General features: G+C 52.7%; 1 protein-coding gene across 4 annotated transcripts in view; it reads right to left on the bottom strand.

Moving 5' to 3' along the window:
* TRAF7 (TNF receptor associated factor 7) overlaps positions 1–24,487 on the bottom strand; it is a 31,147-nt gene extending 6,660 nt beyond the window's left edge. The window contains exons 1-11 of one of the 4 annotated variants that reach the window (XM_032704095.1): positions 24,398–24,487; positions 13,610–13,728; positions 13,367–13,424; positions 12,229–12,320; positions 8,015–8,131; positions 6,575–6,667; positions 4,935–4,968; positions 3,047–3,230; positions 2,204–2,338; positions 862–1,079; positions 210–283 (exon numbers count right to left, since the gene is read on the bottom strand). In XM_032704095.1, the coding sequence (XP_032559986.1) occupies positions 210–283; positions 862–1,079; positions 2,204–2,338; positions 3,047–3,230; positions 4,935–4,968; positions 6,575–6,667; positions 8,015–8,131; positions 12,229–12,320; positions 13,367–13,424; positions 13,610–13,690 (1,086 nt within the window). In that variant the 5' untranslated portion in view covers positions 13,691–13,728; positions 24,398–24,487. Of the gene's footprint in view, positions 1–209; positions 284–861; positions 1,080–2,203; positions 2,339–3,046; positions 3,231–4,934; positions 4,969–6,574; positions 6,668–8,014; positions 8,132–8,381; positions 8,534–12,228; positions 12,321–13,366; positions 13,425–13,609; positions 13,729–21,310; positions 21,643–24,157; positions 24,176–24,397 lie in introns of those variants that run through there. The other 3 variants (XM_032704097.1, XM_032704096.1, XM_032704098.1) reach the window with 3 other exon arrangements.
* Between the last annotated feature and the right edge of the window lie 38 nt (positions 24,488–24,525).

The raw sequence follows: 24,525 nt of genomic DNA, 5'->3' as shown, positions 1-24,525 counted from the left end.
TGCAGTGACCAGCACGTGCTCCCCGGGCTGCCTCTGACTCAAACCCTTCCCCAGACCTTGACTGCAGTACAGGCAAACCAAACCTGGTGTGAGCAGAGCCAGCAAGCAGGGGGGACCCCGGAGCCCCTCCCACTGCAGGACAAGCCCAGCTAGGAGCTGAGCCAGCTAACACCATGCAATCCCTGCTCCATCCCAGGGCCCCTCCTCACATTCAGCATGGAGGCGTCCCTGCGGAATTCCATCAGGTCCTCGCTCAGCTTGCTCTGGTTCTCGTCCAGAACATCTACAAGAGAAGGTCAGGCCCACAGTCACTTCAGAGCCACTGAGGGCATCCCAGGGAACAGGCAGAGGACACCCAACTGCCACCCAACCTCTGAACATGGAGGGAGGACACACTGCTGCTATCGGCCGGGAAAGCAGGAGGGTGTCTGCTCCTCAAATGGAAGTTGTACCTGGATGCTAAGAACCAGCAAGTCTGGGAGCACAACAGGGCTGGCACAGCAGGGGTGTCCGAGAGCCCTGCTCACTCCATGAGAGCTGCACGATTTGACTGGCTGATTTTTACAGGGGCCTGTGCCCATGGACTGCACAGGAAAAAGCCACAGGAGAAAGGCGGCAGCTGCCTGCAGACATTTCTAGGACTTGCCACGTGACCAGTGACCGCGGGATTAGGTCCCAGGATGTTCTGGCAGCAAAGTCAATGGAACCCCTATTTGTCCCTCTGCAAGGAATATCTGAACCTCCTGAAACCTGCTCAGCACCAGTTTTAAACATGGAATGAGTCCTGTAATGCATCATCCAAACAAAGAGCTTCCCTGTCCCTACAGCTCTGACCAGAGAGCTCGTCCAGAGCAGACTCACCAAACTTCAGCTCCAGGTTCTTCTCCAGCTGGTCGATTTTCTCAGAGAGCTTCCCCAGCATGGAGCGCAGGAAGGCGATCTCCTGGTCCTTCTGGGCCATTGCCACCTGCATCTCATGGAAGCGATCGTCTGTCTGCTGCAGGAACTCCTTCAGACCCTCGAACTTGCACGTCTCCAGGTGGGTCTCATAAGTGTCTTGGTTTCCTATGAATGTACACCTGAAGGGAAGGCAGATGCTGGCTGGAGCAGGGCTCCCAGGGAGACTCCTTGCTCAGCTGGCTCCTCACTGGAGCTCCAAGGCCTGTGTGGCTCCCAAGCTGTCCTGCTCTTCCCACCAGCAGCAGGGCTACTGTGGTTCACTATCCTTCAAAGGATGGATTCAATAATTCTGGATGTCTTTTCCAATCTTAATGATCCCATGATCCTGCTGGGTGCAGGCAACTGCAGGGCAACATGGAGGCCAAGCAGCTCCTCTTCTTCCAGCCAGAGCATTGGCCCCAAACCAGACTGTCAGTCTGGGTAGTTGCAAGGAAAAGCAGATCTTGGGCAAGAGACAGTGTGGTGTCAGTTTATGTGCTCACCAGGAGCACCAAAATCAGTGGAAAAAACTGGAGCTGATCTCAGCAGATGCTGACTTGGGCCTGCAGCATGGCAGGGAGTCAGGGATGCTCTGCCAGGACTTGTCTTACCCTGCCTCTGCCAAGACATGTCTTAGGATCATACAATCACAGAGCTGTTGAGGTTGGAAAAGGCCTCTAAGACCATCGAGTCCAACCATTCCCCCAGCACTGCCAAGCCCATCAATAACCCATGTCCTCAAATGCAACATTGGCTTTTAAGTCCCTCCAGGGATGGTGACTCCACCACTGCCCTGGGTGGTGGGCTGGACAACCCTTTGTGTGAACCCTCCTCCTGCAGTAACCCCAAGCAAGGAACCCCCAGCCCGAGCTGTCCCCCTGCTCTGGTGACAGTGAACCCTCTGGGGCAGATCAGCACTTCCCTTGCCCTGCTTGGCGAGACACTGCCACGGTGCTCAAATTACTCTTGTAATCCTCCTCCCTTCATGCTCTGACTCTCCTCCAGCTGTTCTTCTGCCTCCTCACACCTCACCCTCCTCCTGGGCTCACACCTGGGAACCAGGACCTGCCTGTTCCCACCAGGAGAGGGGTTCAGGGGCTGCCTCCTGCAACCCCTGTAACCCTGAGCTCAGCCTCAGGCCAGTGTACAGCACTGGGGAGAGCTGCTCTGAGTCCTTGGGGCCACCCCAAGGCTGCAGTGACCAAAAAGCAGCTCAGAAGTTACCTCAGTGCACTTTCCCCACTCAAAAGCATCAGGTCCTTACCCGTACTTGGAGTGGGGACACTTGATGTGCTCGCACTCCTTGAGGTGTGCCTCCAGGTTCATTTTGAGCAGAGGAGGGCAGCTGGGGTTGTTGGGGCAGCGCACGGGCCGGTAATCACAGCTGCTCTCATGGTCCCTGCCCACGGAGAGAAGCAAAGGGAGGGAAAATCAGCAGTGAGCAAAAATTAATGGAAGCAACACAGGTTGTCAGGAAAGGAGCAAACCAGCCCTGTAAGGCTGTCAGGTCCAAAGCCTCCTGCTCTAAGGCTGCAATTCCAGCTTTTAATTCTCATTTGACCAGAAAATTGAGAGTAATAACAGGCCACGTTTACACAGGGTATATCTACTTCTGCAGCTGAAGGGCTGAGCCTCCAGGCACCCACAAACAACAGCTTTCCACAAGCAGGGAAAGCTTGTGGAAATCCCTCTCAGTCCAATCCCTATCAGCCAGGTGATAGGGAAAACAGGGAATGCATTTAGGAGGGAGAGGGAGACAGATTTCAGATTCTCAGGATATAACTAGGATAATTCCTCTCACAAAAAGAATCCCAAGGTCTCTGCTTGACCATATCACAGTGTTTCACCCCAGAAGTGAGGGGGCTGCTCTCACAGCGTCCCTGTCCCAGTGCTGGCACTCAGGTAAGCTGGGAGCAGAGAACAGCATCCTTCCCCTGAGCCAACCCATGTACCACCATCCCAAGACTGATTTACCCCTCCACCCCCCTGCCCACTCCCACTCCCGGCAGCGCTGGCAGGAGCGGCGCGGCCCCGGAGCCGCAGGGCAGCTCAGGTGTCGCAGGCTGGCACAGCCCTTTCCCTGAAGAGGCTGGAACAGGGCACTTACTTCCTGGCACTCAGCTTGATGGTGAAGGGGCACCCTCGGGGGTCCACCTCGAAGGCGGTGGGCTTGCTGCTGGCCGCGGCTCGGCACCCGTACTTGCAGTGGATGAAGAGCTCCCCGATCTGCTCGGCCACCGCGATGTTGTTCACCACCACGGTCAGTTTGGCATTGTCCACGGGGCACTTCTCTGCCAGGGAGGGACGGAAAACACAGTCAGCAAGGACTCAAGACAGTGCAGGAGCATTTCCAGGAGCCTCTGCATGGAGATTTTGTTCTTTTGCCTTCCCTGGCCAAGTCAGCCAAGTCCCAGGTGAGTGGCCGTGGAACGAGCCATGAATATTACACAAGGTCTGTGAGCCACTATCTTTAGCTAGTCTTGGGGCTTGGAAAAGTTACAGTCTTTGTTAAACCATGATAATTTGAGCAAGCTACCAATGAAGGATGGCCACACTGGGACAGGCTCCCCAAGGAAGTGGTCATAGCACCAAGCCTGAGTTCAAGGAGCATTAGGACGATGCCCTCAGGCACATGCTGGGATTGCTGGGGTGTCCTGTGCAGGGTCAGGAGCTGGACTCAACGATCCTGATGAGTCTCTTCCAGCTGACCATATTCTATAATTCCAATTCAGACTACCTTGTGCCTAGTGAGGTGTGAGTGTTCACAGGCAGAAGGCCCATCCATAATGTGCTCCCTCACCCAGGCCTGGGCTCAGCTCCTGCTCCCAGCAGCACCATGGGCCAGCAATCACAGAATCATTCAGGCTGGAAAAATCCTCCAAGACTAATGACTTCATGCTTTGACCGATGTCCACCTTGTCCCCCAGCCCAGAGCACTGAGTGCCACGTCCAGTCCTTCCTTGGACACCTCCAGGGGTGGTGACTCCATCACCTTCCTGGGCAGACCCTTCCAAGGCCTGACCACCCTTTCCAGCAAGAAATTCTTCCTGATGTCCAACCTGAACCTCCTCTGGCACAGCTTGAGGCCCTTTCCTCTTGTCCCATCCCTTGTTACTGGGGACAAGAGGCCGACTCGCATTTGGCTACGACAGAGGCAGAAACACGAGCTTGGAGGGCAGGAGCAAAGCTGAGCAAGTTGGGATTGCAACTGCAAAGCCTTCTGCTACAGAACATGTGGGTTGGGATATAGCAAAGCACAGTGAGGGGATTAGCATGCAAAGCAGAGGGACCCCTCACATGTGGAAGGTGAAAATTCTAAGGCAGAAAGAGCTGCTTTTCTGCAGAACTTGCCCCTCCTGGGCTCACTGTGCTGGTAATGCCAACAGCTTGGCTTTGTGCTGAACAACAACTTGCCAAGAGGGGCACAGGCTTGTGCCAAAAAAAGTCTTTTTTGCAGTGCAGAGTCCAATCCAAGTGGGAGCTGGTTATCCCAGGCCAGCAGCCAGAGGCTTGGGCTCCCTCAGGGTTCTGGAAGAGCTGGGTGAGCTAAAGCAGCTCTGTGGGGCACAACCAGGGGCCAGAGCGCTGGCACTGAGGGGCTGGGGGAGGAGGGGTTGATGGGGCTCTGCCAAACACAGCCCCCCTGTTCCTTAGCCAGGCAGCCACAGAAAGCTTTCTGTCTGAAATCAGTGGGTCAGCTCTGGACGAGACGTGTATTATCCTGGGATTATCCATGGCATACTCCATGATTTGAGAACATCCTGTGCCCAAGAGCTGGGCCCAGTCCTCTCTCCAGTGCCCAAGCTCCAGTGTGTTCCATGGGAGCTGCATGGCCCCCGAGCCCCAGCCCCTCACTGCTGCAGTGGCAGATCTGACTGACAGCTTGTTTTAAGCCCTTTGAACATTTTTCTGCAGGTTTCTTTTTAAGTGAAAGCAAACAAACCAGAAAATAACAGTGTTTTGGCTGCATCACACAAGAGCAGTTCTGTACTCACCAGATGTTAAGGCACATCTTCTACAAAACGTGTGCTGTGGAGACAGAGAGGAACAGCAGCGTCAGCGTAAAACGAGAGCAGGCTAATTATTCCCTGTGGACAATGATGGGAAAGGTGGAAGATACCCAAGCCTGTGGCTCAGGGGCCTCGGCAGCTGTTCTGCCTGCTTTAGCTCAGCACCACAGGGCAAAGCCCAGTTGCTTGCTCAGGGTGCAGCACAGGTCCTGCTCCTGAGAGTATTAAACTTTGATGTTCTGCCCCGTTCAGGATCAGGCCATGATTGTGGTGACAGCCAAAGCCACAGGCATGTTCTGCTACACTCTGATATTCACAGAATCACAGAATGGTTTGGGTTGGAAGGGACCTAAATATCATCCTGCTCCAACCCCCTGCCATGGGCAGGGACACCTTCCACTAGACCAGGTAGCTCAGGGCTCCGTCCTGCCTACTCTTGAACATGTCCAAGTCCTTCCTACCCTCCACATCTGCATGGGGTTTCCCTACTTTTCACCTTCCACTTTAGCCCATATCATCCCTCTTACAACCCTGAGAAGTCCTCCAGGGAAGGAGCAAGGGGAAGACTGGCCTCTCTCTGTCTTTGCCCAGTCAGCCCATTAAACATATGCCCCTGAAACTCTTCTAAGGCAGCTGGTGCTGCCCTGTCCTGCTGCCAGGAAGATGGAACAGCTGGTTTGTGAGTCCATTAAATGCTCTGCAAATTGCAGCACGTTAAATAGCTCCCTCTCTCTGTTCTTGTAGTTTAACTTGATGAAGTAACAAACACAATCTACCACACTCACGAATATAAAGGCTGCAGCATTTCACTGCTCCTGACCTTGCCCCATGGGCTCCCTGGAGCCTCCTCAGCCACATTCCCCTGCCACAGGGCCAGCGCCCGGCAGCGGCTGCGAGTCCCTCCCCAGAGCTGTTATCTGTTATCTGCTGCCCGGATCCTTTTCCTGCCCGGCACAGCTGCACAGAGCGCCCTCCAGAGCTGCCAGACCAGGACTGCACACCAAGCCAGGCTGCTTCCTGCAAGTGGGGTTTTTTCCATGTTATCCAGTGCATTTCAGCGTCTCTGTGAAGAGCTGCTTTCTGAAATGGTGCAGCGAAACTGCACCAATTTCCAGCTCTTTTGGGGAACAGCACCCTCACTGCAATAAACAATCCGGAGCTGTTGTTGCTACAGCCCCATCCTGGTAATCAGAAGCACATCACAAGCATTAGAGAGCCCATCTCGAAGCCATCTTTCTTCACAAGTAGCACAGAAGCAGGAATAATTTACAGCTTCTATTAAATCCCACTAAAATGGAATCCAGAAGAATATTCATAATGCTCTGTGCCTTTCATTTGAGGATCTCAAATCCCTTTGCAAGCATTAACTACATGAAGCTTCAAGCCATTTTTGTTTTATAAGCAACACTTCCCTCCCAGCTGAGGAGCAGCCGTTCCCGGGGTGCCCTGGAGCTCCCTGCAGAGCCCTTCAGGACAGACTGAACATGGCCAGGACAGGGCAGCTCTCCTGGGAAAAGCCATAGCCAGGATTGCTGGACAGTCAGTGGGGACAGGCAGGGCTTGGCACTGGCTCACACAGGACACGTGTGGAACCCACGCTGGTGATTTGAAGAGCTCTGCCTTACCCCACAGGTTGTGATGACTGGATCCTTAAACACACTGCAGCACAGCTGGCAGCACAGCTTCACAGAGGGCTGCTCAGCAAACACCAGGGGCTCCTGCAGGGACAGAAAGGGACAAAGACAGCACAAGGATTAGTCCAAACACAAGAGCCTTCCTCTGCAGAAGGAACAAAATACTCCTCAGTCTCGGGGAGCCTGGGGCACTGGGCACACTGGGGGGTTCACTATCTCAACCAAACAACCTGTCTGGATCTGCTGAGCTCCAGTAAGAGGCAGGGGAAGAACAAACTTGGGAATGGCTGGAGATCCTCAGCTCATCACAAACTGGGGGCCACCAGCATCTAGCAGGATCAGGACCTGACAGCAAACTGCTCAGACCAACTTCTCTGTCAGTGACTCAAGTCACCAGACCTGTGTGAGCTGCACTGGCTGAGACTTTGTGCTTGGTTGGACTGAACAGAGCGTTGTCAAAAATGTACTAAGCCTGGAGTTTGAAAGCAATTTTAGAGCAGCCTGCCCTTTTGTATTTTTGAAACATCCTGGAGGAAGGGCTCTTTCATTCCCTTATGAAGCAGAAACAACATTGTTTCTGCTGCAATGGGCCCATCTCTCCAGTTCTGTTTACCAACTACGACTGCCAGCACGGGGCTCTGAGCACGTCCTCCTGGAGCAGCCTGGCTCTCCAGGGCTCCCAGCACGTCCTCCTGGAGCAGCCTGGCTCTCCAGGACCCTGAGCATGATCTCCTGGAGCAGCACAGCTCTCCATGCCATACCAGAGCAGGGCTTCACATTTCAGAGCATTTCAAATCAATCTCTGCAGCTCAGTCTCTCTTTTCATCCCATACTGCTCTCAGAAACGCAAACACAACCCCCTGGGTTCCTAAATATGAAACACACTTTTATCCCAGATCAGTGGCAAAACGCCACCTGACCTTTCATTCATCCAGTCTGGGGTTAGTTACTGGGTCACAAGCTAAGCTCAGCTTAAAAGTGTCCTCTACTAACATGCAGACAACTCCTTGCACTCTCCAGGGGCTTACAACCAAGTCAGTGGGGTGCCACGCAGCCCTGAACGTGGGATAGGGCTCCAAATCTGTGGGGAATTGTATTTCTCTTGCTGCCTGGGGCCAGACCACCAGCCTGAGCCTTGCAACCCCCACTGCTCTGCAGCAGAGCCAGGGAATCACACAGGACTTTGCAAAGATTTATAGTTTATCTGGGAAGCAGAAAAGCCTCACCATTGTCCTTGCTCCACAGACAGGGAAATGGCTCAGAAGGAAGCAAAGCCAGTGGTGGAAACAAAGTTAAAGCCGGAGTCCTGACAGCCAGGCATCACAAAAAATCTGTCTGTGACAGCTCTGTGTTCTCACAAGAGTCCACTGAATTACTCTTCTGACACTGCACTTCCTAATACTGCTCCTTCAGACAATCCCAAATACCTACTGGCTCCTCCTCTTCCTCATGGAGTGAGAACGTCGAGCGCAAGGACATGTTGGACTCGGAGTGCAATGAACGGACGGAGATGGCCGAGTCAGAGCGGCGTGGGGTGCTGATCGGGGGCTTCAAAGAGATAAAACCAGCTCTGGTTAGTCCAAGTAATTCCCAAACTCTCTGTGAACACTTCAAGTTCAGTCCTATCCCTCCCAAAACTACGCTGCTCCACTCCAAGCTGCACTGAGTGGCCCTGCTGCTGTGTGCCCTTCCCTGCACTGTGCTCAGAGACAGGATTAAGGTTTAACTTCCTAAACCGGGCTGACATCTAAATTCCAGGCACGTCCCTTTCTCCAAGGTGCATTCGCTGTGCACTTACCGTGGGCACCCGCAGAGCAATGGTCTGGAAGAATTAATCCTTCATGGAAAGCTCTGTAAATCTCCCCCAGAGACTGCTCCAGCTCCTGCCCTGTCTCCAATCTCTGCAGCAGCACTTGTTGTTGCACTCGCTATCTAACTTCTGCCAAATTTCTTTGCGTAAGTGTGGAGACTTCCTTCTATTGAATTCCCTCACAGCCCGGCTCAGCCGCTTCCTGCTCAGGAGGGGAGAGCGGAGCGGACACCGCGCACCGACCAACGACAATCCCCCTGGCTGCAGCGGCCTTGGGATTGGCTTTGAGGGAATGCTGCCTCGGGAATATTAACCAGCACGGCACCTCTGAGGGGGGAATATCAACCAGCGGCACGCAGCCAAGATGAAACTTGGCGTCAAAGCAAAACTGGACACTCTTCAGATCATGAAGTGTCTGGATTTGGGGGTCCCAAATCCATCTGGGAGTGCAGCCAGGGCTGGGTTACTCGGGAAGAGATGCTCCTGGTAGACTGGGAAGGGTGCAGAGGGAAGGAATAAAGGTAGTCGTGGAGCAGAATGGATGTTTTGACAAAGAAATGGGAGAATGAAGCTGTAAGCTTCCGACACCCGGCACCAGGAGGTGACCGATGGCACCTGCACACGTCACCTCTACATGGCTTGGATGTAGCTATGTCAGCCACCAGCTCTGAGCAGTGCTGGCTGGAAGCAGCTCTGGAGACCACTGGCTGGAACTGAGACTCTCCCTGACCCTGGACCAGGCCAGCCCTGGCACTGCCCAGCTGGAACAGGAGAAGCTGCACGGACCAGACTCTGCTGCCCTGGGTTCCTGTGCAGCACCCTGGGAGCAAAACACTTTCATTTCCCTCATACTCTATCTGAACCTTGTGAGCTGCAATCTGTGTGTGTACCCTGGGTCAAAGGGGGCGACATCAGACTCAGGGACGGACAAAGGCAATGTAGGAGGGCAGTGGGGCAGTCAGGAAATCCAGCAATGAAAGCTGTAGGATGAGGTTCCGAGGCTGCAGCCTGAGTGCAGCCTGGCTGGGCTGCAGAAGAGGAGCAGACCAGGATCCTGCCGGTTCCTCTGCTGCTTCAGTTTTATGATCCTACGCTCCCAGGAGCTCAGAACTGCTGCATCTGCTCAGAAGCCAAAGCATAAAGCTTTTTCTTAAAGACAGCATATTTATTGGCTAAACAGGTAAACCTTGAGGAGGAAGGGTTATAATGAGTAAATCAATTTTATGTGTATCCATTCAGCTTATTATTTTCCTCCACTAGTAACAGAAGTTATTAAAATAACAAGAATGACTGCATAGTTCCCACTCTGGAGGTGACACGGAGTGGAGGGCAGCACAGGCAGGCTCTGCAGGGAGGCAGGTTTATCACGAGCAGCATCCTGGGTGGTCAGCAATGGAGAGGGGGGGCTGCTGCCCAAAAACATTTCCAGGAGAAAAGAGGTGTGAGACACAGACTTTCAAGGCTTCTGTAATGCTGTGGGCTCAGAGCCCTGTGTCCTGGTTGGGGTAATGCTGGTGTTAACTACACAGGGGACAAATCAATGTGCTGAGAAAGCTCCCTCATTCCCTCGGCTGCAGAGACAATGTGGAATGGCAGAGGATGTGCTGGCATTTACAGACCCTCTGGGTCTCTTCAGCCTTGGTTCTTGCCGAGCAAACAAGGACAAGACTTGAGAGACCTTATTTCTGCACTAAACATCAGGTGCATCTTCAAACAGCCCAAGGATGGAGCACCCAAATCTTCTAATGGAAGATGGACAGTTTTTGGCTGGTAACTCAGTCCAGCCTCCAGTTCTGAGGTGAAGATCCCTGTAAATAACAGACTTTGGGCAGCCAGGCAGCCTTCATCCACTAGTATCTATTTGTGCCAATGTTCAGCTGTAACCTTTAGCTGCAGTTCCCATCACCTCAGCTACAAGAGCAGGCTCCACGTGAAGGCTCCAGCAGAGTCCTCACAGGGACCTGTGGCACTATTTTCATGGAAAGCTGACAGCATCTGCTCAGTAATCCCTGCCTTGCACACAGAACACACTGCTCTGCTTCGGGTTTCATTAACAGAAGCTTTAAAAAGAAAGAAAAAGGGGTGGTGGAGGTCACAGAAGGGCTCTGACGCGTCTCCAGCTGTCTCACTGATGGCTGACAAGCCCTTGGCAGCTTCTGGAGGAGGGAAAACTCAGTGATGAGGAAGGGAAATCCCAGATTATTTCTTGACAAAGCAAATGAAGCTTCCTAAAAGGGTTAGTGAGTCTGTCTGGAGCAGCAGGCAGAGCAGGGCTGGGGTGGTTCCGGATTGCCAGCACCTCATGCTGTTTCCTGAACCACTCATTAATTCTCCTGCTATTTTTGCTTAAGAACATTTAGCACTCCGGGGAAGGTGGGCTGAGACTGTCCAAGAGGATTGGGGCTGGATCTCAGGAGAGATCTCCCCCATTTTTGGCTGCACACCTCAGTTCGTGACACTGGGGTTTTCAAAGGAGCTTTTCCACCAGACGTGGCTAAATGAAGTATCCCCAGCATCCCCTCCTCAGCAAAACTCCTCCCCTCTGCCCTGTGAGAACTGCCCAGCTCATGAGAAGGGCACAGTGAGCCCAGCACTGAGCCCACGGGGGTCGTGCTCACAGCCAAGGGTGGCCTGGAGCAGTGGCCCAGCTCCGTGGGGTCAGTGAGGGGATGGAGAGCTGCACTTGCCAAGGACACCAGGCAAATGTTCAAAGGACTTGTTAGGAAAAAAAACAAACAAAAAACCCCATAGGCTCACATAAAACACAGCAAGATGTCTGAGCAACAGAAGGAACTTTATAGGATGCTGACAATAAAGCTCTTTGCAATCTGGTGTCAAATTTATTTTCAGAAGTGTTGTAGCTCCATACTGTTGCTGACCCCAGTCTCTGTCAGGGCATAACTCCAGCAGCAGGGATCCCATTTACCTCTAGCTTGGAAGCTGGGTCTTGTAACCTGACTAAGTCTACAAGTACTTTATTTGAAGTTTACTATCAACATGCTTAAATCTAAACAGAGCTTGTGGTTGTGAGATGTGGTTGGAGCACCAGGGACAGGAGAAGGTCCAGGCCTCAGAGCTGCCCATCCTTTTCCTGAGGTTTGCTTTGCTGTTGCTGTTCCTGATTTAATTGATTTAGCTGATTTAATTTCTCTCTAAGCACCTAACCCTGAGGCCTGTTGAATCACTAAATTCCCCAAAACCAGCTTACTCAGAAGTGAGTAAGAAAGCTGGATGCAAAATTGGGAAGTGCTTTTCCGCAAAAATATTGGGAGACACGGGAATGGTTTGTGTGAGAAGCCCCCAGGAGCCCAGTACAGTCTGTAGTGTCCAACATCCCACTCTGCAGGTTCCAAACCCGCTCCCTGTGGCCAGAAGCCCCATCTGGAGGTGGGAATAGGAATGGATTCTACGGCCTCAACTGCAGAGCCAGCTGGGATCCATCCAACAGACTGCCTGGGCTCAGTCACAGCCCAGACATCCCTGGCTGTGCCTGTTTCCTCCCGAGCACCTGTTCCCCCAGAGACAGGTACACCTCACACACAGCTCTGTGGGATCTGTACTTCCCAGGCTTTGAAACCACATAACCATTTCAAGCAGTGTGAAAACGAGCACCAGCAGCACCAGCTTAAAACCCCAGGTCAGAATCAGCTGCTTCCCACGGCACCAACCACAGGAGCAGCCAGGAATGCTGAGGCTGGTCCTGCCCCCGGTGCAGGAATCTCCCTTGGATATAACAGGGCACGGGAATGATAAGGGAGGCAGAGGACTCCAGAGGAACACCAGACATCTCTCATCTCTCAGCTAAGCCAGTCAGGAAGGCCCTGGCAACACCTACCATGCCATCATCCTCATCCCGTGGGGAATAGGTGAGTGTGCTGGAGGAGGACGGGGTCCGGCGGTGCTGCTTAAAAGTGTTGGTCCCGTCAGCTTTGAAGGGAATCAAAGAAAGAAAAACAAGCATTTAGGCTCCTCAGAAACATTTCCAAACTATGAGTCAGCTTCTGTAGCTGTAAGTGTTCCTTAGAAAAGGAAAAGACTCGGGATTCTCCAACTCCTTCATGACTGGACATATCAGCACAGGTAGAACAACCCTATCTCTGAGAGCTTGCCCAGAAAAGAGCACAGGTCATATTCTGTCAGGTCCACAGGGTAAAAACACTATTAAAAGGAAACTTTATACTACCACATATCTCAGTCACCAACAAAAATTGCTTGGATCCAGGAAGGTCTGGATACTCTTGCAGCACAAGGGAAGCATGGTAAATTAAATATGAGTATTTGTATAGAGATTGCGTTACTGACTCATGTAAAAGTTTGAATGTAAATATTCAGGAGTCCAAAATCATCCAGAGTCCAAGACAAATGTAATCCAAACATCTTCCTCAGGCACATGTTAATTTTCTTACCTAAATCAGTGTCTTCTTGTTTCTACTAAAGGAAGGATATTTTTATTCCAAAATAAAAACAGACCTCTTCCTACATTCACCCCACGTGTCAGGCCTCAGGCTTCCCTCACCTGCCGAGCTTTGAGGAACAAGGCACAGGAATTCTAAATAAGTAGAGGCATTTGCATCCTCTCCTGCCTGAGCTAAAAACGGCCATGGGGGTTTCACCAAAGCTCCAGAGTGACTCACAGTCAGGCACAAGAGTGAAGATGGAATTTTCAGTGCTGGTGATGATTGTCACAGGGATCAGTAAGATTTGGTGCTGAAATCAGTATCAAACCCTGCTGTACTATCCCAATTTCAACAGGAGCTTCCCAGTGGTGCTGCTCAGTCTGCCTAAGGGGAGACAATTCCTGTGCCTTCTCATTTCCTTCATGTCTGGACACTGGGGCTGCAAAGCACTAAAACCAGCCCCTGGCTGATGAACACAGTGATTCTCCCAACAGCTTTATGGTTTGTAGAAAACAACAACAACCCTGGAATCACCCACAGTGCACTGGTGAGATGCTCCAAGCATGAGATACTCACGCTTTGTGATGGTGGTCACAGCAGAGTAGGCTGGTCCAAAAGTTGTTTCCATTCTCGTCTGAAATATTGAGGAAATGAAGGTCAGGGCACATAAAGGCTTCAGATCTTTCCCAAACCGGTGAAAAAATGTACATACATATTCCTAACTTTTATCTGTGAATGCTGAGAATTTTAAGAGGCAAGGAAATACCATATTTCAGAAGGCATCTAGTCCCTCTGCTCTGCCACCAGCAGTGACCTTACCCCGTTAGTGTTTTCTGAAGGAGTGATGTTTGTTGTGCCACTGGAGAATCGATTGTAGCGAGCGTTCTTGTTTGAGCTCATAATCTAGGCCAGCATCTGTTAGTCATGGGAAGCTTGCTCTGGGGAAGAAGGGAGACAGAAAGGGAATTAGGTTCATTGTACGTATTTTCCTGGGCTCAGAGAACACTCTCCTGCAGCACTAAGTCCAAGTGTTTACCTAAACTCACATAAACCTGGATTTTCAGGAGGAAGAGGCAAGGACAAAGTCAGATTCCTTTGAAACATTCCTGGATGAGAGTTCAGCATTTTCTAAAAATATTATCTTTTAAAAAGGGGCTCATTTCTCTTTTTCCACTGTTTACACAGACTTTCACTAAGCTCAAGTTTGCAAAGTCAAGAATTCCACAACAATAACCTGCATAAACACCTGGAGTTTGCTTTCTTTAACCTCAGCTGGAACCTGATGGTGCTTCAGGGCACAATCATGCTGTTATCCCAGTGGATCTGACAAGATGCTCTCAGTCTCCTTCGGAGCCAGGTACCCTTAAGAAGGAGTTGCACCTCCTCTGCCATCACACGGAGGCACTTCTGGCTCAAGCAGGAGTTTCCCTGAGAGAAGCCAAGGGCTCAGCTGGGCACTGAGCTCTCCTCCCAGGCTCCATCCCTGCAGCTAACAGGTTCTGCTTGCACTCCCAGGCTCTCCCAGCCTGCCCAAGGGGCCCTGTGCTCTGGGAATAAGCTGCTCCACAAGGATCCTGACTAAGAGACCCCCTTCTGTCCAAGGTGAGTCTTGGTATTTTCACTGCCAGCAGCAGAGTCCAGGGGCTAAACAGACACACACCTGCAGTGAGGACAGACAGGCCAAAAAGGGTTTACTGAGACAACAAAAATCCCTTTCTGCAGGACAAGAGTCTTGTAAGGAACATCCCACAGGTGTCCCCAATGCAGAGCTCCTGGTCCTGTGAGATGGCTCTGCCCCAGCCAGGCTTCCACACTCCTGCTGCTCCCACTGCCAGCTGTTGGGAGGTGAAATCTCTCAGGGGTTTCCAGCAGTTGGTTTTCCCTGGTCTGGAGGTGACAAGTCCTAAATCTTCAAGCTCCTTACAGAACCACCAATGGATTTCTCCACTTTACAGAAAGGGAAACTGAGGCTCAAAGAGAGACAGGGTCCCACCATGTAGCTGTGACTGGGGACTTGTCCAGGGATTCCCCTCCCTGGAGAGCCCTGGCACAAGGTTGCCTGCACATGGGGCTGGGCACATCCTGCACCTGCATTTTAAACACTGCAAAGGTGACACTCGAGCTGTCCTTGACCAAGGCTCTGCTCAGGGCCTGACACAGCACTTCCTGGTGCTCCCTGCAGCTCTGGATCCAACAGCTGTCAGGCAGCCAGAAACAGCAGCAGCAGAATCCAGGGAATTGCTGCTCAGGACTAAATTCTCAGAAAAAGCTACAGTCTAAAACAAAACAAAAAAATCCCACAGAAATTCCAATGAAAAACCAAACAAACAGAAACTCCGAAGCCAAACCCAAAACCATCTTAAAACCAGGGATCTGGATAATGTTTTCCACACATGTGACAGCACTGTCCTGGCTCTTTGCAAATGCCAGATCCCTGAGGAGATGCTGAGCAGAGTTGCTGGAGCTGTCTCAAAACCAGCAGGACTGAAGCAGTGTTGTGCTGCTGCATCAGGGAGACCTGCCGAGTTTAAAGCTGGGCTCCAGCAAGCCAAAGTTTGGCTGTGGCATCAGATCCTTTTATTCCTGTCAGTGTTCCTTAGGGCACAGAGATTAGAGGGAACTGGGAGGGTGGGTGGTGGGAGAGGGCAGGCAAAACTTTTGGGTAACACTGGCTGTGGCCCCATGAGGTCTGAACCCCACCCAGCCTCTCACACTCCTTGGACCAACCCCTGGAGCTCTCGGCTTCCTCCCAGCAAAAATTCACCTCTTCTGCACAGCATTTCTGGACTACAAAGCCTGAAGATCAAAGAGTCAAACAGGTCTCCAGCTGGGGTCTCCAGATGATGCAGTGCTCATAAATAAAGCAAAGCCAAGTACTTCCACGAGTGATGGCACAAACTGCCACATTTCCTGGGGTCTCACGTCTCAAGGCTGCATTATCTCATCCTTAATCATCGCCTGCATGTATCCCTAAATTTCCCCTCTCCCTAGGTTCCCTATGTGTAACAATGCAGCTAAGCTCTGGTCATTTCCACTAAGGCAGAAATAGAGGGACTCACTTTTCAGGGATATGAATCCATGATTCTTTCTTCAGAGAACCTCAGCAACATCTACCCAATGACCCTTTATCCTGCACTGCTCAAAGCCAAGAGCAGGGATATGCTCCCACCTCACCATTCGTGTCAGCGTTAAGGGAACCACGCATCTAAAATATTCCTATTGGGTTTTAGGGCAAACAATCATTCCCAGATGGAAAGGGAAGAAGCCCATCCTAATGGTGGATTTGGGGCTGTCTGGAGACTCATACAGAAGCTTCATTCCCTTCTCATTTTCAGGGTATGTATCACCTTCAGATGTAACAGATGGAGCGATGGGAAAGCACTCGGAGACAGGGAAAACCAAAAATGGGGACAACCAACAGCTTGAGGAGTTCTGGAATATCCTTAAACGTTGGATCAGACGTGCAACCAACAGTGACTGCAGGCACCTGAGCCACTACAATGACCCCTACAGCACCTGCCTGGGAACTTCCCAGGGATAACCCACAGGCCATGGAAAAGTGTCCTGGAGAGGCACTAAGGAAGCATGTCCAGTCTCACCCTGCCCCAAAATCCCACTGAAACAGATGCAACAGAGCTTGGATAAATCCGAAGTGAGAAAGAGAACGGGGATTTTCCACTCATTGTCTATAAGCACAACCTGTGCTCTAAGCTTGGCTGAGCAACCTACCTGCAAGCAGCAGCAGAGACCTGCTCTGTCTGCTCTGAACAGAGAGCAGAGGAACATGAGCAATGGGAAAAATGCTGAGTGGAATATCAGCCAGGCTGCAGAACACCAGCAGCCACAGGAATATCTGATTTCAGCCCAAATCTCTGCACCCACCATAGGCAGGAGCATTTCAGCAGAACAGACACCTCCCCAGAGCACTGTTGGGCAGCTCCTCCCATCTTCCCAGAGGTACTGAGAAAGGCCTTTTCCAACTGGTATCAAGCAAGTTAAAAGGAGGCAGAAAAGAGCTGATCCTGTCAATATTAATATCAGATTTCTACAGCACTTGCAAAAATCTCTGCCAGATTTCTGCACCTTTGCCTGGCATCTGAACCCTGCCTGCTACACTGTCCTGTGCTCCCAGGCCTGGAGGATGAGTGTCCCTCCTGGGGATCCCAGCCTGTGACCCAGATCTCCTTGCCTGGAGTTAATTTTTCTAATACTTTTTTTTTTTTTTTTTTTTAACATGCAACTTCAGTGTTTTTTACAGTAAACAAAGAGGGGAAAAAAAATCTACCCTGGAAAAGGAAGCAGTGGGGACCGGCTATCCAGTAAATCCCACGGCTGATCGTAAGCAGATGCGAGGGAGGGGAAGGGATGAGTTTCAGCATTTGCACACCACGGGGATCAACTCAGGCTTTTGAGACTCAGCGAGAAGAAAAGCCTTAAAATCCTTCTGTAGTAATCCAGGCAAGGAAAAACCCAACCACCAGTAGCTGCAGAGGCAGCTGGGGGAAGCAGTGCTCTTCCTACTGCTGAGTGGAGATCCAGTGGGATCAGCCACGGATCACACTGCTGCCAACCCTCCCACTGCACCTCAAAGCACTCAAAGTAGGGAGAAGAATCACCTCTGGGACCAGTGGCCTGGCTAATCATAGAATCCTGGAATGGTTTGGGTTGGAAGAGACCTTAAAGGTCTCCCAGTTCCAACCCCTGCCATGGGCAGAGAACCGCTGGCCATACTGAAGAGGGGTCTGGTGGCATCTGCCTTCTCTCCGCCCCCAGAGCAGTTATTCCCAGAAGATCCTTACAACCAAGCACAAAGGCCAAGGCTTTGAAGGGGGACATGGCACAAGGAGAAAGGACAGCAGAGTATCCCAACCTTCACAAACATCACATAACCTGCCTGGTCCTGATTGAGAGCCAGTTCCCAGTGCAGGAACCCCACCTTTGCAGGCACCAGGGCACTGCTGGGCTGTGTGCTCTGGCTCCTCTCCAGGTGAGCCACGGGCACGGCAGTGGGTCCTGCAGGTGACACATGCCACGACTGGCAGCTGCAGTGTCCCACAGTGTCTCCCTGCCAAGACACCAGCAAGAGTCTCCTTTGCCTTACGCAACCGCCAGCCCGTGACGCTCAGTGTGTCCTACATCTGCCGGTTCTTCTTTCCCCCCTCCTTCCTCTCTCCATTGAAGCCCTCTCCAAGGTTATTCACCCCCAAGGAAACCACTGGAGCAGCAAAATCATCCACAGCAGGAGTGTTTGCCAGCGGGAAAGACAGGCATGGGTTATCCTGCTCCGTCTGGAACAGCCCCTGGGTGATGTGAACTTCCTTATCTCACAGCCTGGGTATTTATGGCATAAGAGCTTCTGTTCCTCTTACAACACCACAGTGAGGACGAGCAGGGTTACACATCCTTGACAGTATTGGCACATCCCCACGGAAATACTCTAAGAAAAGCTCCCACAGCCCAACTCCACAGGACAAGGGGAAGGCACACGGGTGCCGAGAGCAGGGGGTGGCTTTGGGGGCTACCCCCACTTCCTTGTCCATATCCCAAGCTCTCACACATCCAGGGCTCCTCTGGGGGAGGTCACAGGGCCAGTATATCCAGCCCAGTCAGGGCAGGCTGTCTACCTTGTCCTTCTGCAGGACCAAGGTGTTGCCCACACGTTCTGTGAACTGGTTCTTAGTGGCCCACAGCGACCAGCAAGGGAACGTCTCAAATCCCAGGACAGCCCGGTGACAGTCACACTGGCTTCCCTGGTATCTGTGGTGGAAATAGCACCCAAAAGAGCTTGTGAGCTGCATTAACAGGGCTTTAAGAACATGGTTACCTGCTCTAGGTGACCCTGCCTTGGCAGGGAGTTGGACTAGATGGTCTCCAGAGGTCCCTTCCAACTCTAATTAACTATTCTGTGACTACCAGTATCTCATGGTGATGAGGACTATCAGCATCTGGTCTGACTTGTAAAACACAGGCCTCAGAATGCTGAGCTACCCCAGATCCCTCAGATAGACACCTCTCAAGTCAGTCACTAGACAGGAAGCAGAGGGTGGAGCCCAATGGTCCCTCCTCAGGTTAGGGTAAGGTCCTTCCAACATAAACCATTCCAGGATTCCCTGATTTTCACAGCTGCTGAAGACAGAACTGATGCTCTGACCCAGCAGGACATTTCTTACACTCTTTGGGAGGCCTCTTGAAGGCCAGGATCATATGCCAAGATGTGCAGTCAGTGCTAGAAGGACACAAAACAAGAACAGAAGTTCAGCCTTACTGACAGAACGTGGCACCTCCATCTGGTGGGCGTTGGGTTCTGGGGAACAGTCCTTGTATTGTTCAGAAGTTTCTCCTGTAAGTCATACAAACTTTCCCGAGACCAAAATTGTATTGAGCTGTCATCAATAAAAATAAAACTGATATTTTTAATTGCTGCTGCTTTTACCAGTGCTTCCACCAACTGCAGGGCTGTGAGAGCACATTCAACAGCTGCTTGAACGTGGCCATGCCTTTGAGCAAACGGGGTTCAGAATGGGAAATCATGTCATATGGTGCTTTTCCTAATGGATAATGACTCCTTGGGATAGAAGATTTTTTTTGTAATAGTTCATGTCAAAACCTGAAGCAGTAACTTTCAGATGTGCCCATAACTGGATCAAAAGTGATTGCTCTGGTGGAACAAAGTATCTCACTTTTCCCCTCCCCCCAAAAAAATGAAGTTAAAAGGAAGGACAGAGGCCAATGTTCAATACTGTCCCATGACACAAAAGCTACATTTGAAGCTTTACTTCCATTTTTGGTAACCTGGAAGCACCCACCTACTACACCATTTTTGTTTTGCAGACCAGGGCTCAGTAGTTCTGACCCCTCCAACCGAAATTGCCGTGTCTGGGCTCAGCAGCTGCACAGTCACTGCTGGGCAGCCAGGCTGGCAGGAACAGGCACGTCCAGAGCTCCTCCACACAAAGACTGGAATCAAAAGGTGCTTTAAAAGTTGGCCCTAACGCTGCAGCTTCGTGCTGTGCCTCTCACAGCCTGTGCTCTTCCACAGCCTCCCTCAAAGAACAGGCCCACTCAGACACCATCACATTGTTAAATTGGGGATTTGGTTAAGGAAAAAGAATAAAACCCCAACCAAGCCCCCAAACCAACAACATCCTACCCCTCCAAGGCAAAAATCTCAGTCCTGTTGCAGTTCCTTGGGAGGAAATGGCCACCCCTGTGTTGATAAGAATTATCAGGCTTTAAAAGCTGAGAATAGTCACTTACACCACTCACACCACAACTGGTGCTCACTGGTGCTCCTCAGCCTTGCTTGACAGAGAGACCAAATGGCTGCCAAGACCCCACAGGGACCTGTGGGCTGGCTCAGGCCCTGCTGCTGCCAATCTGGTTGAGAGAGGGGCTTGCAACTCATCTAAAAAGCCTCTAAGACATGGCAGGTCAGCAGCAAAGCCTGGGGTATGGAGAGATTCAGCCTCTGTTCTCCCAAGGGAGCCAGAGGAACATTTGTCTCACCTGGACCCTCCTCCTGGAGCCCTGCTAGACCCAAGGCAATCACAGCTCCTCCTCTCCTTCATTCCTCGAATCCTGTGCCACCACTAAGGCCTTTTCCAACTGCTTCGCCTTACTGGCTGCACTGCACTCCTCTGGAAAGCTGTAACCACCCCATCACATTATAGGATTCTTCCAGATTAAAGTCATAAGAAACCTGAGCCCATAAACATAAATCAAGAAGCACAAAGTATCACTTCCACCCCCTGCTCCCCCCCAACATCCTCCAAAGCTTTGAAACTTCATGACACACTCTTGCCCTCTGGGTGCAATTGGAGCACTTCAAAGATCAGGCTGAAACACATCAGTTCCTTCACAAAGAAAAATAACCCAGTAAATTCCAGTTACCTGCTCTTTTTTTTGTACAGTTGCCTTGGACTTTGCAGTAAGAATAAGCAGGAGGCACAACACAGACACCTACATTCATTGATCAAACTGTGACCCTCAGAGAAACAAATGCTGAATCTTGGATTCCAAAAGGAATCAGTGGCTGTGGACACTTGCACCATGGCAAATCTATGGACACCTTTGAGACAGCAGCACTGTTCAGCATCCCACAGCCCCCAGACACTCCCCCACGGTGACTCAGGATACAAAGGGGAGGCACCTGGACACAGCCTCTCCTCACAAACTTGGCTTCATGCTCACAACTCTGCCTAAGGAAAACCGAGGACTTCCCAGCCCTGAAACCACCAGGAACAGCCCCGGAACACACTTGCTGAGTGGCAGTCAAGAGTTCCACGTCCTCGCAAAGGTCACTCTGAAGGATCATAAAACCAGCACAGCAGGGCTCTGGCTGTTGGACAGGCCACAGGTACCCACTTCCAAACTGGTGCTGGATTCCAGGTCTCCACTAAGGGATGGAAACAGTTCCTCCCTCCTTGCTGTGGCAGTTGAAGCAGAGCAGCTTCCCAGGGAGCGCTGCCATGGGCTGACACCCAACACCCGGAGCAAACCCCTCTCCTGGGGGACACTCACCCTCGGCCATCCCGGCTGGCCCGGAGCGGCAGAGCCCGGCAAGGCGCCTCCATGCCCAATTCCTGAGCCGTGCACAGGCTCTTCCCGTGCACAGGCTCTTCCCGGCCAGGCCGTCCCTCCCGCTATCTGTGTGCGTGTGTGCATCGCTCCCCAGTGATGTAAACACAAAGGCATGCGGAGCAGTGGGCGAGATGTAAATCCAGCTGGAAAATCCCACAGCTCAGCCAATCTCCACGCTGCCTCCCAGCATTGCCCTGGCTGCTCCGGGAATGCTCCCTTCCCGGTTCAGCTTAGTGCAGGAAAAACAACCCTCTCTGAGCACACACGGATTTATTCCCCCGATCCAAGAAAGGGACTGCTCGCTTCATGGGAAGTTTGGATTTCTCTCCCTCTAAAGAGAGTTCCCAAACTGTTCAGAATTCTGAATATCAAACAGCAACACGGTCTTTGCTTGGAGAGACAATCCAGGGGAATCCAGTTAACTAAGAACCACCACAAAGGCTGAGCTGGGGAGCAGGATTCATCCAAAATACAGGCACTGACAGTGGGGGACTCCTACTGCCAGGACACCCACCCCCCCAACAGAGGGTTTCCCAAGAGCGGGACTGCCCCACTCCAGCCCAGGACACCTCATTAAAAGCTGATGAAACTCTGATGAAACTCTGAGCTTGGGCTGTGCTAAAGGCAGAGCAGGAGCAGCCTCAATATGTAATTTGGGGTGCTGCTGCCCTGGGCTCCAGGGGGACTTGCTGAGCTCCAAAGAAGGGTGACACGTACCCCTGTGAGCAACCAGCCACCTTCTTCCTTGTCCCAGCTGCCACTACGTCCCTCAATCCAATCCATGGATGAGGGGATGTGCCGGTGTGTCCCTCACCATGCCCATGGCAAAGGGTCACAGGCAGGGAAGGGCTGACAAAGGGAATACAAATCAGGAGGGATGAGTTCTGACAGGCTGAACCTGTCCACGGAACCCAAGTGCTGAGGTAGTGAAACCACGAAGAATTTTCTCTCCAGCACCTTTCTCCTGGTGCAGCTGGGCTTGGCTGAGACAACCTGTGAGACAGGTACAGTCACACTCCAGGAAATCCCACAGTGATGGCCAGCAGGGCCTGGAAGTTCCCATGGAAGAGGGGAACGCTCAGCCCACGAGTTGACCGATGGCTGAACCCCAACGGAGGCTACAGAGTGCTCAGCACCACCCAGGGCTACCCCCAGTGCTGCTCAGCAGCAGCTCCTGGCAGGGTAGAGCTGGCTCCAGCTCCAGCTCCAGCTCTCAGTGCTCAGCAACACCCCAGAGCCTGGGGGGGTCCCTGCGGCTCTGGCAGCGTCGGGATTGTGGAGCCCCGGGAAGGGAATGTTTGCCTGCACAAAGGTTCCAGCCAGCGGGCACAAACTTCCATGTGGTGCTTCACATGTGGCTTAAGGCCCTTGAAGGCTGTGCTGCCACAGGAACAGGCAGGTTTGGGCCCGCCCTGCAGAGCAGCCGGGATCCCCCAGGGATCCCTCGGATCAGGGAACCAAACTGCCTGGAAACTATGGATTGGGGATTTTTCCCCTTGGGTTCAATCAGTATCCTGAAAATTCATGTTGTGGTGTCAACCAGTGAAGGTACCAGTGTTTCTTGACAGGAAACTCCACTCTGGCTCAGGTTTCCCAGAGCCACTGGGTAAAACTGAACCTCCCTCAGGGTGAAACAAACGTTCCTTCCCTTGGGGAAGTCTCACCTGCACACAAATCAAACCCCAGCATCTGAGATTTCTGGCTGGACTCACCCTGTCCCTTCCCTGCTCGAGACAGCAGTGCCCTGGGGGGACCCCAGGACATGGAGGGGGACCCAGCAGAGTGTGGACAGCCCCCTGCTCCTACAGCTTCCTGCATGACCTTAGGAAATCCCAAATTTCTCTCACTGGGGGTAGGTTCAGGTTGGACATCAGGAGGAATTTCTTCATGGAAAGGGTGATCAGGCACTGGAAGGGGCTGCCCAGGGAGGTGGAGGTGTCCAAGGAATGACTGGCCATGGCACTCGGTGCTCTGGGCTGGGGAGACAAGGTGGGGATCGGGCACAGGGGGGACTCCATGGGCCTTTCCAGCCTCAGTGATTCTGGGATTCTGTGTTCTCACTACTTTTGCTCAGCCAGGGCTTTCTAGAATCATCCTTCAGTCCACAGTCCTCTCCTCACAAACCCTGTTGTGGCTGGAAGCTGAAACCCTGACAGACAAACACTCAGACCACAATGCAGCAGCTGCTTAGAGGAACACAACAGCTTTGTCCAGGCTGAGAACACATTTCTGGGAGGGAAATGCACAGAGAGGCAAAATTAGAGCACTGGGATTGAAACGAAGTCAAAGCAACTCTGTCAAAGTGGAAAAAATAACTGCCAGGCCACAGTTCTTAACACAGCCTGGCCCTGGCAGGGACAACAGCCCACACACCAAACCTGAGTAACTCCTGTCCCGGCTCCTCTCAAACTCAGAGCAGCACCTCAGCCCTCGTCTTTGACCCCACAGGGCTCTAAAGCATCTGAACACAAAGGGAACCCGCACCCTGGGCTGCCCTGCACAGCCCCGGCACAGCCCGGATCCAGCAGGAGCAGGGACAGTGCCTGTCACCGGGAGCAGGACCCAGAGCATCGCCGGCACGGGAACACAACAACGCCCGTGCCTGCCCCGGGACCCGCGGGACCCCAAACACCCCCATCCTGAACCTCGGGAGAGCAGGGCACGGGGAAACGAGGGCACCGCGAGGGCAGGGGAGGACAGGCAGCGACACGTGCCAGGGTCGGGCAAGGGACGGGGCAGAAAAAGGCAAAACTGGGCAGAGTCTGCGATGAGACCCGGGAAACACACCGGGAGGGCACGCGGGGCAGAGAGCAGGGCACGGGCGGGATCCACCGGCACCGAACAGCGCGGAGACGGCGCTCGAGCCCCTCTGAGCGCCCGCACGGCCCCGCCGGCACCTCCGAACACACTGCCCGGGGCCGGGACCGGGCGGTGGGCACGGGGCAGCGCCGGGAGCCCCCGCGGGCACTCCTCAGCCGTTCCCCCCAGCGGGACCCGTCCCGCCCGGCCCCCCCGTCCCGGCCGTACCTGGGAGCGGCGGCGGCGGCCGCAGCGCCGGTGCCCGGTGCCGGCACATCGCGGCCAGGCCTGCTCCCCGCTGCCGCCCGGCCCGGAACCGCCGCGCGCGCCGCTCCTCGGGACTTGTAGTCCCACGC

Source organism: Chiroxiphia lanceolata, chromosome 16 (genome assembly GCF_009829145.1).
Source record: "Chiroxiphia lanceolata isolate bChiLan1 chromosome 16, bChiLan1.pri, whole genome shotgun sequence".
In the NCBI taxonomy this organism is placed as follows: Eukaryota; Metazoa; Chordata; class Aves; order Passeriformes; family Pipridae; genus Chiroxiphia; species Chiroxiphia lanceolata.
The sequence above is the reverse complement of the archived record's forward strand: the minus strand, read 5'-3'. Positions and strand labels throughout refer to the sequence as shown.